The sequence below is a fragment of the Sinohyriopsis cumingii genome, chromosome 13 (genome assembly GCF_028554795.1).
Source record: "Sinohyriopsis cumingii isolate HCF-2022 chromosome 13, ASM2855479v2, whole genome shotgun sequence".
Classification (NCBI taxonomy): Eukaryota; Metazoa; Mollusca; class Bivalvia; order Unionida; family Unionidae; genus Sinohyriopsis; species Sinohyriopsis cumingii.
The window spans coordinates 38,680,351-38,694,379 of NC_142973.1; the positions used below are offsets into that span (position 1 = coordinate 38,680,351).

At 35.8% G+C, this 14,029-nt stretch overlaps 1 protein-coding gene across 1 annotated transcript in view; it reads right to left on the minus strand.

Annotated features, from left to right (window-relative positions):
* The window catches only part of LOC149785242 (aldehyde dehydrogenase family 3 member B1-like), a 62,023-nt gene that overhangs the window by 14,431 nt on the left and 33,563 nt on the right, over nt 1-14,029 (minus strand). Inside the window, exons 8-12 of the mRNA XM_089979085.1 lie at nt 13,595-13,698; nt 12,582-12,717; nt 10,675-10,745; nt 2,757-2,872; nt 303-432 (exon numbers count right to left, since the gene is read on the minus strand). Of these exons, the coding sequence (XP_089835211.1) occupies nt 303-432; nt 2,757-2,872; nt 10,675-10,745; nt 12,582-12,717; nt 13,595-13,698 (557 nt within the window). The remainder of the gene's footprint in view (nt 1-302; nt 433-2,756; nt 2,873-10,674; nt 10,746-12,581; nt 12,718-13,594; nt 13,699-14,029) is intronic.

Genomic DNA, 14,029 nt, shown 5'->3' on the forward strand with positions numbered 1-14,029 from the left:
GTTTCAGAACTAAATGCAAATGGAAACCTTAATGATCTTTTGAAGCTGCTGCTGCTGTGGTCAGAAAAGTGAAGGCCCTATCTCACTTCCCACTAAAGTGGGCTTGACAATAAAATCAATGACGCCCTCTGTACATAGAGTATAACTAGTATCTCATTAAATAAAAAATAGGTCAATATTAAATTTCAATCAATTTTCAGTAAAAAAACTGAACTTTGTGTATTTAGCACTCCTTTTTTTGCCTTATTTTGTAAATTGAATGACCGTACCAACAAAGTAAATGTGTGCACTTTGTGATCTACCTGTTTACAGATTCCATTCTGAGGCCTCGCTCCATCACAGCTCTTTTGTGGCAAAATGTGTCAAAGGAGAACTTGCCATGGTATGCTCCTGTGCCACTGTCACCAACCCCACCAAAAGGCAGCGTGGGAACTGAAGATATGTAAAAGAGAACAATATTTAACTTGAAATATCAAGAAAGTAATGTCTATTCATAGGGTGGTTAAAACAACTCCTGTGCTGGTCAAGAACACTGACAAACATCTCCCATTTCACTCTTGGTATGCAAGCATTACTTCCCTTGAGGATATTAGCCTTTCTAGCCAACTAAAATTACAAATATAATGATAAAGTCTCTGCAGGTGTCCTTTGTTTTTTTAATTTATGTTGGTACTTCATGCAGTGTATTGACGTTTATTACAATATATTGGAAACATCAGAAGAAAGTAAAATATAATATAAAAATTGAAAATAAAGTCAAAGTTTCAGATAACTTTAACTCTTTTAAATCTTTTTAAGTGAACAATGACTGGGAAACACCCTTACATGTGGTCAACATGGAGTTACAGGAGTCAGGCTACTGTCTTTATTTCTATTTACTGTCATTATTTAATTTTTGTTCAAGTCAGTTGTCAATGTACACTGCAAGTTAATTAATTTCTATTTGTGTCAGATGCCACTTAATTAATTTCTATCTTTACTGCTACTTTAATTAATTTCTATTAACGTTAGCTAATTAATATTTGTTATGTTAGCTGCTGCTTAATTAATATGTTAATGTTAGCTGCTGCTTAATTAATATCTGTTAATGTTAGCTGCTGCTTAATTAATATCTCTTAATGTTAGCTGCTGCCTAATTAATCTCTCTTAATGTTAGCTACTGCTTACATAATATCTCTTAATGTTAGCTACTGCTTAATTAATATCTCTTAATGTTAGCTGCTGCTTAATTAATATCTCTTAATGTTAGCTACTGCTTACATAATATCTCTTAATGTTAGCTACTGCTTAATTAATATCTCTTAATGTTAGCTACTGCTTAATTAATATCTCTTAATGTTAGCTGCTGCTTAATTAATATCTCTTAATGTTAGCTACTGCTTAATTAATATCTCTTAATGTTAGCTACTGCTTAATTAATATCTCTTAATGTTAGCTACTGCTTACATAATATCTCTTAATGTTAGCTGCTGCTTAATTAATATCTCTTAATGTCAGCTGCTGCTTAATTAATATCTCTTAATGTTAGCTGCTGCTTAATTAATATCTCTTAATGTTAGCTGCTGCTTACATAATATCTCTTAATGTTAGCTGCTGCTTACATAATATCTCTTAATGTTAGCTACTGCTTAATTAATATCTCTTAATGTTAGCTGCTGCTTAATTAATATCTCTTAATGTTAGCTGCTGCTTAATTAATATGTCTTAATGTTAGCTACTGCTTAATTAATATCTCTTAATGTTAGCTGCTGCTTAATTAATATCTCTTAATGTCAGCTGCTGCTTAATTAATATCTCTTAATGTTAGCTGCTGCTTAATTAATATCTCTTAATGTTAGCTGCTGCTTACATAATATCTCTTAATGTTAGCTGCTGCTTAATTAATATCTCTTAATGTTAGCTACTGCTTAATTAATATCTCTTAATGTTAGCTGCTGCTTAATTAATATATCTTAATGTTAGCTGCTGCTTAATTAATATCTCTTAATGTTAGCTACTGCTTAATTAATATCTCTTAATATTAGCTGCTGCTTAATTAATATCTCTTAATGTTAGCTGCTGCTTAATTAATATCTCTTAATGTTAGCTGCTGTTTAATTAATATCTCTTAATGTTAGCTGCAACTTAATACATTTCTGTTTTTGTTAGATACTACTTAATTAATTTAGAATTATGTTAGTTGCTCTTTAGTTTAGTTCATATCTAGTTATGTCAGTTGCAACTTAATTTATTTCTATTTACTTCCATTCTTGGCTCATATAAATCACTTTTAATATTGTTTCATATTTAGCCTGGTCTATATTTTATGGTCTATATTTTATACTTGAGTGTTAAATATGCCAGCAGAAATTTTTTGTCTTTTAAGGAGTAATCGGTAGAACAGAGAACACAGACTTCTGCTGCTGCATCATACAACAGCAGATCAGAGTCTATGTTGTTGTGTTGGACTCAGCTTATAAGCAAGTATAGATAGTACTGCAATATGAAATACCTATCTTATAACAGTATACATTATAAGTTGGAATTTTGTTGTTGTTGTTATAGGGTTTAATGCCATTTGTCTGCACAAGATAGGCTATACCTGGTGGCCAGTATAAATGGTGGAGGAAGAACCCCATAAAACACCATAAGGAACCACTGACCCACGAGAAGCTACTGGCAAGCTTTCTCAATACCCACACTGGCAGAGCCCAATAAGTTGGAGAATGCCTGTATATTTGTGCATATTTGACACAGAGAGAGTCAAAGCAACATACCGCTTCCTTGCATCAAGGTATCATTTACGCACACACTCCCACTGCTGGTGCTCTCAAGGAACTTTTCAATAAGTGTGTTGTTTTGGGAGAAGATGTACATCGTCAGAGGTTTTTCACTATAAAGCAAATTTTTAAGTAAATTATGTTTCTCCGAGAATACTTACACAATCAGATTAATGTTAGGATATAAGCCTACAACCTTCCAAATCCAGCCCTACTAACTAGATGAAAAATGGTCTTTTCTGTCTATTTTATACAGATAATGGGCAATAACTCTTGCCCATTATCTCCTCTTGCAACTGCCAGATTTTGCTAGTTTTTAAGCTTAGTGATATGTGAATACATGCTTGCATGGTCAGGTGGCTGGGAGGGTTTTTAAGTAATGTGATCGGGTAAGCATTATCAGAGAAATACAATTTACTTGACAAAATTGGCTTTTTCCTTCAAATACATTCCTGATCACATATACTTCAGGAGAACAGATAATAAAAAGAGGGAACACTGAGCATCCAACCTCTACCTTCTAAGGAATTATTGCTGGATTCCCCATGTGAACGACAACCCATTCTCCTAATTGATAAGCAACACATGCTAAGGACACATGATTGTGACCCCTATCCAGTTAGATAGACGAGTATTGAAATCTTACCGTATAAATTTCACTGGCCAAATTAATAGGCTGTATTGACTCTTAAATGGGTCTGGTGGACATCTGGGCCACCATCACCGGACCCACCAGATCCAGAGTTTGTCTCTGTGAAGCTAAATCTCTGAGATAAAAGCTCTAGAAGGTTGACTTTTTGTGCCAGCCAACTGCTTTTACTATGTCTCTGATCAAAATAGTGCAACTGAATGCAAGTTTAACAGAGATTGCTGTAATCTCATGAGCTGAAATCTTCACGAGGCAACTATGATCCTGTGAGACTTCAGAATACACTGAGCGTATAACCCAAGTCAACCATATATACAGGGCTTCAGAAGTAATATTGCGCTTTCACTGGAAAAGTCATTAGTGTCTGCCATGACTTGCCACCATGCATTTCAAGTAATCCTTTCTACTTTTCTATGGAGGAGAGAAAGCATATGAAATTGATTGCCATTTGACATTGACCTTTTTTTGGCTACAAAGCTTGGTTGCATCAAGGGGACCACTGAAACATCTTATCTGAACTGAACATAGTTTGGTTCAACTGAAAGTGCATGTAATTTGCTCACCATGCATGCTGAGCTAAGGCTATTAGGAAATATGTTCTGTATGACAGTAACTTCAACGAAGTGTGGGCTAAAGGTTCGAAATTGAGCTGAGCCATGTAAGAACCCAGACAGATTCCATTTAGGAACCAGGATGAGTGATTTTGGTAGAAGTAGATCAAAATTATCTAACAAATCCATTTATTTAGTTCTTTAATATGACTGATATCGTATCTACCATGAAGTCTGAATGTGTCAAAGATCACTGAGTGGTAGCCTTTGATAGCAATTGTGATGACAGCTTTTTCTTCTCAAAGAGCCAGAGATATAAAAGTTGGTCAGTTGGGGAGTTGAGGCATTCAGAAGGATGATGTTATTGATTTGGCACCCTTCCCTGAACACACCATTTTCTCCCAGAAGCCTTCAGAGTGGAAGGTGTTCTTGCTTGCAAGATTCTCTCCACAACAGAAGGCTTAAACTGTTTTTTGTGTGATTTTTTTGCAAGACTGTCTGAACATGGGCCATTTGTGAAGAAGAAGACAGTCCAAGCAGTGGTTTAACACTTGCAACTGTGGCTGCTTGACAAGCTTTGGCCATGCCGGAATCTTCCTAGGTATATCTGTTGCTAGATCGAGTAGATCTGTGACTCAGGACTTGTCCCATCTAAGAGGGGGATATCAGAATTATTTTGCAGTTTTAACCCAATAACATATAGATTATTATTATTGGATTAGAAAAGACAGCCTAGTGGAATCAAGTTTGCTGCCACAGTGAATAATCCAAGGAGCTGCATAAACTCTCTTGCTGAAATCCAAGTCTGGTTGGAAACAGATTTGACCAGTTCTACATCATTGGTACAAGATCTTTGGAAAGTTGTACCTGACTGAGACTGGTAAGAAATTCCATACCCAGGTGGACAAAACATTGATGGATGAGGATCAGACTTGTCCCAGTTCACAGGAAAGCTTAGGTGATGCAAAAGTAAAAGGAGGTCATTCCCGTCATGGAGTAGAATTGAACTTGCCACATGTTTTTGGAGATAGTACACTGTACACTGCAATATTTGTAGATGAAGTCATCAGGAACAGGGTGACAATGCAATCCATAATTTTGGTAATAATCTATGGGGTGATATTGAGGCCAAAAGGCAGGACTCTGAACAGATAAACTTTTGCAGTAAACAAGCTGAATGAATTTTTGTGATGCTGTGCGGACATGCATCAGTCAGATCAAGACTGATGGCATACTTGTCCTTTTTGATCTAAAGATGGACTGATCTCATTGTCTACATCTTGAATTTTGGTGGTAAAATGTATAGGCTGAAAGTGACTCGGATCAATGACTGGTTTCAACTTCCTGATAACCTTCTGGATGAGAAAAAGCCCTGAATAAAACCACAGAAATTGTGGTTTTTGTACAATCTCCACCATCCATCTGGCAAAAAAGTGACTGTATCACCTGCTGTAAAAAGTCATCTTTCACCCAGTCAAATGGTACTTGCAAAATAATGGGTGAAGAGGAGGGGAGGGGGATGGGTAAATGAAATCTCAAGCCCTTATATAATGACCTGGATCAACCAATCATTCTTAGTGAAGAGGGTGATCCAATCAGAGTGGGTGGATATGAGCGGTGGGGTAAACATGTTAATGTCTAGCACTAAGCTAGGATTTAGGGCAGAGAAACTTGGTTTTTTGACTCCATGGTAATTCTGCATCCCAGTCTGATTAGGTGGTTGTCTTTTAGTATTGGCTTGGATCTATTCTGAGTACTTGATTGTAAAGGTCCCTTGTCCCTATTCCACCTGTCATCCATCTTTTGTAGCTGCGAAAGATTACTCCAAAAAGCTGGAGCAGCTTGGGTGGCAAGTTGGAGGGGCGATTCCTGAGCTGCCTGCATCTGAACTTCTTTAATCTTCCCTCCAAAGAGTAATGATGACCTAAACAGGATCATCCTCAAAGCCAGACTATGGTGCAGCCTAAGAGATGTAGAATTGAGGAATGTGCCATGTCTGATCAAGTCAACACATTGCCCATGAAGTAATGTACTACTTTACTGATGATGCAAGCATTTCACATTGTTGCCTCCCAGGCCTGGCCATTGCCTTAATTTTCTGCCAGTTGGAACATGTTCAATTAGGTCAAGTCAATAACAGGAAGTGGCAATCACATTCCTAACTAGCTTGGAAGTGGCTGTAAACACATTTTAGTCCATTTTAAAGAATAGTGGCAGGGATGCTGACTGCCACCAGATTTATATCTAGCACTGGGACATTTGTACAGTAGCTGTCTGAATGTGTCCTGTACTAGTGGTATGAAAACATTGCTGGTACTTGCCGTTCTGTACTTGGATCACAAATGCAACCAGACAGACAGATTTTAATCTCCATTATCTTGGTTGACTGAGGAAGTACCAGGAAAGATGAAATTTCATCCTGGTTGTCGAAGTCTACTGATGCCTCAACCTCATAGGTGCAGTGGAGGGGGGGGGGGACACCATCATAATCACTGGATTCTAAGTCATGGCCTTGGTCAGTCTGCATGTCCAGGTACACCATCCCAGCTGGCAAAGATGATAATATCCTGTCATCTTTGCCTAGTTTCCAGGATACAACATGAACATTGGAACTTACCTGGACAGATGACTGATTTGCCAGGCAAAAAGTCCACATGGATGCTGGCCATATAAAGTTTGGCCCAGTTTTTGCAGGTACCAGCATTGCCAAAGACTTGGCTGGACAGATGGATTTTTCAGTAAAATCCCTGTCGTAATAAGAAAATGTCACTGAAGGTGTGACAAGATGGAAGGATCTATCACTAAGATCCCCTTATATTGTAGATGGCAGAGCCAGTCTATCAATCAAAACCCCAAATTGGGATGGCTGGGATGGCTCTGTATGTGCTGGACTACACACATCTGAGTTACAGGCCCCAAGACCATACTCAGACATGATGAGGGACTTACATCCACTGGACTACCTAAAATTTGGGGAAAAATCCATAATTTGGCACTAAGTTAGCAATTGTGTTTTAGCTTCCTGCACCAGATGATGGATCTGTTTGAAGGTAAATTGGCGTAGACCTTCTCAGCAATTTTTCCTCATTTCTGCTGATGTCACTGTAGCTGTTTAATGACACAGTTTAGGTGGGACAGGAGACCCCCATAGCAAGGCTTGCAAAAGATGCAGATTTTGCATGAAGCCTAAAAACATCTCCTTTCCCCTTGCAAAGTTTGGCATCACAGCCAACAAGGCAGAGATCATGATTCACACACGCATCATGGCTGAGAACCCAGGCATGTCCCATGGATGTTTTCTCAAACCTTGATCTTCATACACTTTGTACATTTGGTGAATGAAATGACACCATAAAAATAAAACAAAAGTAACACAAAATAGTCATTCCACATATAATTAATATCCAACTATCTGTTACCAACTGGGGAAAAAAATTACATGGGCATGCTATGTCATGAATGATATTAACACTTGTTCAATGATAGCATGGTCACCATTTTTAAAAGACTAAGTCCGTATTTGACAAATTCACCCAAAATTTGGGAGAAAATATAAAATGTAAGTACACCACCTGTGTAGTAAGGATCAATCCACACAATTACTTTAAAATCAGCAGTGGCCACTGATATTTCCTTAGAAATAGGCTTGGAATGTTTGTGAGGTAATTCTCTGCGTGTCCAACACAACAACGAGACTTGCTTGCAACACTTTGAAAAGAGTAGGATGTGGGCAAGAGTTAATGCCCTTTGTCTATGTGAAATAGATGGAAAGACTTTTTGTTATCTTTTTGGTAGGTCTGGATTCATAAGGTAGTAGGCTTATATCCAAACATTAATGTGAACACATCTGAAGGAGAAACAAATAAATTACAATTCAAACTGATAAAAATGGATACTGCAAACACCTTTATTTCAAATGTTGAGGATTTTCATTATGACTTATTTTTCAGTAAATAAAATGAACTAAAATAACAATATTTTTTAACAAATTTCAACATATTTATATTTAAATATGATTAGGATTCATAGAACCAAAGTACAACAGCATAATAAAATCAGGCCAAAAAAATTATGTGCATTACCTATTGAGCTGTTGATAAAACAAGATTAGGTAGGTAGTTTTTTTATAAAAACATATATATATTATAATGATTAGTATACACACGTAAAGTACTGAGCTAAACCAGCTCAAATTAGATGCACAATTAAATGTTGGGCTTTTTATTTTTAAATATGTATTATTTTAAATATTATATATATTATAATGATTACTGGTAGTACATAACAAATGTACAAAGCACTGGGCTAAACCAGCTCAATTCGATGCACAAAGCATATGTATGTATGTATGTGTGTGTGTATATATATATATATATATATATATATATATATATATATATATATATATATATATATATATATATGTATGTATGTTAGATAAGTTTTAATTAGTACTCTACAGAGATTTAAACCAAGATCTGTGGGTTCAACCTTGATTTCCTTGACAGGAATCTGGAATGGCTGTGTAGATAGATGAGAATTAATTACTACATTGTCATACAAATGTGTCTGCTACACACAAGTGCACATAACAACTCAGTTTCATCATTTTTTGGCGATGTGTGCTTAGTCATGCTGGAATATGGACTGGTGTGTGCAGGCAAGGCAATGGGTGCCATTTCCTGTGGATCTGAGTTTAAATCTTCACAGAGTACGAATTGAAAATTCTCTAACCTGTATGATAGTTTTATATCTTCTACCTTGATAAAGACATACAATATGTGATTTGGATTTTTAACATAGCTTTAACAATTATTGCTACAATGCCTTTAGTGTGGCAGTGACGTCTAGCACTGGAGCATCATGCTGCAGACATGTGGTTTAATGTCATACCCAGTCACATTATCCTGACACTGGGCCAACCAGTCCTAACACTAACCTCTTAATGCTAGTGCCGAGGGAGGCTGCTGTTAGTACCATTTTTATAAGTCTTTGGTATGACCTGGCCAGGGTTTGAACCTGCATCCTCTTACATCCGAGGCAGAAGCTCTAACCACTAGGCCACCAGAGAAGTTACATAACACTTAGAAGACACCATTTATATCACATCAAGTTTGTGGTGAAACACATTTTGGTTCCCCATCCCAACTCCCATTTTTAATTGAAACTGGGTCAGTAATAATTCTCTCTGATGCATTAGCAAATTGATCAGACTATATGTATGTATGTATGTATGCATGTATGTATGTATGTATGTATGTATGTACCTCTCTAAATCTACGTTACTATCCATACAAACTGCCTTTTGTTGTTTTTGAGTTTAATTATAGTGGCGTGCGCACAATTGTGCATGTGCCACTTTTTTCTGACTGCACCGCAGTCTGCTAGTTGTTCCTGGGGAAGGGGATGGTGCCACCTCCCCCAGGCTTTTATGGATTCAAGGAACCCTGATAGTTTGGCCTCAATCTGTGGGTCCATAAAGGTCCCTACAGTTGAATGGTTGGCTGTCATTAGTGGGAAGGAGAGCTCAGGAACAGTCCTGCTTGCTTTACATTGCTAGTTTCTTGTTGCATTTGCCTGGTGTTTCTTGCGATTTTTTTTATTTATGTTTTTGATTTTTTTTTCTTCTTCTTCAAAATGTTCTAAAAGGAGGGGGGATGTTCTATGCTGTTTATAGAGGTTCTTAGTAGAAATCATGTATGAAGAGAGATTTTCAAGGTTATTATGATATTACTAGTTGAGGTGTTTAGGGTGTGCTTCCTACGTTACGTTATTTATAAGTTTTTAGATATTACCTCTTTAAGTTATTTATTAATTAATGTTTTTAGAGACTGAATGTTATTTATACTTTATTTAGCAAGAGACCGGAGTCCTAGCCGATTACACGGTTCATTAAGGACATCTAGGATCAGAATCCTAGCTGATTACTCGGTTCGTTAAGGACATCTAGGACATCCGAATTTGCGGTTTCCTTAGTTTTTTATAGGTGCTTAGTAAGTGAATTATTTATTAATACTTTTATAAAATTGAATGATATGTTATGGGTTTTTATGTGGTGGCTTCTAAATTTATTTAGCTAGTTACTGGGTCTTTTGGTTTTGTGGGGATAGTAATTATATTTTGTTCCCAAGTCCTGCTGAGTCTATGAATTGATTTATATTTTTATATGCTGATTGTTTATTTTTATTAAAGTCCATAAGTAACTCTGGGTATGTGTGTGGTGATCCAATCTCTTTTTGGTTTTTGATAAATATTTTCCGAGCGGGTTGATATTTTGGGCATATATTGAATACATGGTGTAGATCTTCGGTGGTGTGGCAGTTAAAGCAGTTAATGGTTGCTGGTTTGGGTCCTAAAAACCTTTCAAAATTGCTTGCAAGTTAGTTTTTCCAGTTATTATCCTGTTTATGGTTTTCTGTTCTAAACTGCCTACCAATCAATTCATATATCTATCCAAACTACATACCAATATATGTATCTATTATTAAATGTTTCAAGTATCTTCCCATTGTCATATATGAGCAGGGTTTTGTTTTACTCTGAACTGTTCACTAACTGCAAACTAAATTAAATGTAAAGCTGGTTAAACAAATTTTGTACAAGTACTTGGAAATATCTGTTGACCATAATAATAATAATTCCACTGTATGCAGCAAAGTGCAAGTGTGTTCTCACTGGGTCCTTACAACTACTTAGAGTGCTGTGGAAAACTCACCGATTTAATATAAAGTCAATAGCCTCATCTTCATTTTGGACTATGATTATGGGAAGAATGGGGCCAAATATCTAAAAGAGACAAAACATTTACATTAATTGGAAAGCTGCACCATGTTTTCAGATTCGCTGGTGTATTACTGATGGTTAAACTGAAGTAATTCTTGGTATACACATTATTCATAGAGGCAATGAAATGTATAATACATATCATCGAATCTGAAAACACAGTATGGTTACCTCTGTTCTCAGAAAAATATAGGTAAAAATGTAACATGGTACTTACAGCCCTAAAATATATTTTCTTTCAAGGAGTTTTCAAGGACTTCCAAAAGTTTTCAATGAGCATTTTTTCTTATACAAAGTTGGTCACACTCCAGTTTTGAACTGTAAATAAGTTCATTCAAGTTCCTTACTAAATCAGTCCTCTATTTGCAGAAGTGATTAGTGTGCCACTACAGCAAAAGGACACAATTCCATTTGACAACATCAGGCATGGTGTGTCATTTGATCCACCCAATTTTATCCATTTACTCAATCTTAAATTGAAAAACATTTTATTGACATAGCATTTTGTGTTACCTCAGATATATTTAATTTGTATGCCAATCAGAAAGTGCATTATACTTATAGATGTGTTACACTGCCCAAGATGTGTATGTTTAACCAATCCTTACATTTACAGGTGTTATACTGCCATACATATTGTATGTTTAACCAATCGAAAACTTACAGATGTGTTATAATGAAAAACAAATTAAAAAGTGCATTACATTTACAAATGCATTAAAATCATACTTCAAGGGCCTTTACAATTTGCAACATCAAATATAATTGTTATTTATTTAATCAATTACTGTGTATATAAATTATACACCAAATATTATATATTTTTTAATATAATTTTTTAAACTTCAACACCTTGTGCAATTTAAATGTTTGAATACTTATTTACAGGGTTTATACAGATCAGGAGAACTGAAATTCAATGATTTTCCCATGACTTCTGAATGACCAGTTGTCAGTTGTCAAAGACTACTCTCAGTATCAAGTGTTCTACTCCAGTTATTAATTTGAATGCAAGAAACAAATACAAAAAGAACAGAGATATAAATAAATGTAATGAAACATGAGAGGTAAATGATGATAAAATCATTGTAACTGGACATAAACACTGCTCTTAAGCTGCTGTACTAAAGCTGTGTCTCTAGTACTTTCACTTGCTTTTATTTTCATTTCTTCTGAGTCCATTGAACTGAGACATTAGTGTGATTGTCCCTGATATAACATTGGCCCCAACATAACATGGTTTCTGATCTAACATTGTCCCCAATATAACATGGTCCCTGATTTAACATTTATAATATGGTCCCTGATCTAACAGTCCTCAATATAATATGGTCCCTGATCTAACACTGTCCCCAATACCACATTGTCTGTGATCTAACGTCCCCAATACCACATTGTCTGTGATCTAACACTGTCCCCATTATAACATGGTACCTGATCTGACATTGTCCCCAATATAACATGGTACCTGATCTAACATTGTCCCCAATGTAACATGGTACCTGATCTAACATTGTCCCCAATATAACATGGTCCCTGATCTAACATTGTCCCAAATATAACATGGTCCCTGATCTAACATTGTCCCAAATATAACATGGTCCCTGATCTAACATTGTCCCCAGTATATTGGTATATGGTGACCTTGTGTAAAAAGTGGTAAACTTTTAAGGCTCCCCTTAACAGCATAACAACAAGATACCACTGTATCATTTTGATAATATTGTCACTTTTGCCATTAGAAACTGTGATAATATATGTTACTGTTGATGTGATATAAATAAAGATTCCATTTGTAGCATATATTTATGAAGCATTATAACAAAATAATTGCTTTACCTCTTCCTGCATGATTGGATCTGAAAACTTGACCTCTGTTAATACTGTTGGAGCAACAAACCTCTGGGTCTCATCTGTTTCCCCTCCCACTGCAACCTTACCCCCTCCCAGGTTATCCATGATCTTCTTGATACGCCTGAAAACAATTAACCTGATTAACTTGATTTAAAAGTAATGTTTCCTTGTGTTACCTTGACATCTGAAAATAAATGTTTTGACTTATTTATTTTTATTCTGAGTGTACAAGAGAAGTTTTAACATGTTATAAACATTATCAAATTTAGGTAGACAATCACTAATTTTTTGCACTTGGTGACACCTGAACCTGAAACAAATGAGTAGGTGGGAACATCATGTACATTATCATTATACAATTCAGGCCCCACCTACAGTAGAATAAAATAATGAATTATCTTTACATATGCTATTTCTTTTCCACAGTCTCATTCTAGTTTAAAACTTCTACTATATTAAATATTATGCTGAAGAGAAAGAAATGATTCGGCAACAAGCTCCAACAGCCATCAGTAGTCAAGGTTTAAGTTCATGATCTGATGAATAAATGGATTAATGGTTACATGGTCATCCATAATCAATGGTTTCATCAGTGTCCATAGATCCCAAAATGCAAAACTGTTTGTCTCTATCATGCTATCCTAAAATCAAAATGTCCTTGGATCCTCAAATACCAGACTGTCATCCCCTGTCATGACAAACTGTATCCAAAGAGTCCTCAGATATAACACTGTTATTCCTTTGTGATGATAACTTGTATGGAAAATGTCCTTGGATCCTCAAATATCAGACAATCATCCATTGTGATTATAAATTCTTCAGATCCTCAAATACAACACTGTTATCCCTTATCATGATATCCTGTATTCAAAGTATCCTCTGATCCTCAAATACAAGATTGCTATCCCACTCTTATGATAACCTGTATTCAAAGTGACCTTGGATTCTCAAATACCACACTAACATCCCCTAACATGATAATCTGCACGCTTACTTACTGAAACTGTCGATCATTAATGATTCTTCCAAAGTCTGGGGACTTGGCTGGATCATTTGGATAAAACTCTCTTAGAGTCTTCTTCATGGCTTCAACCAGAGAATCCTGGAATATAATGGAAATTTAAAGTCATTCAATGACATACTAATGTCAGCAGCTCAATCAATGGGTTGTCAATTGAAAAACAAAGTGGTCGTAAAAATAGTCATACCTGAAAGCATATTAGCATAATTTGTATCAATTTGAAAGATCTTCCAAAAAGAATCCCTCCCATCAAATTTTGATCAAATTATGTTCAGCTGTTTTTAAGAAGCTATTTAACAATTTTTTACCATTTTTAGTAACAGTAGTCATGTCTGATGGCAGACTGGCATCCTTCATATACTGTAGTATCATTTATTTTTGTTGGGCTCAATTTTTGTGGTTTTGTATTAAA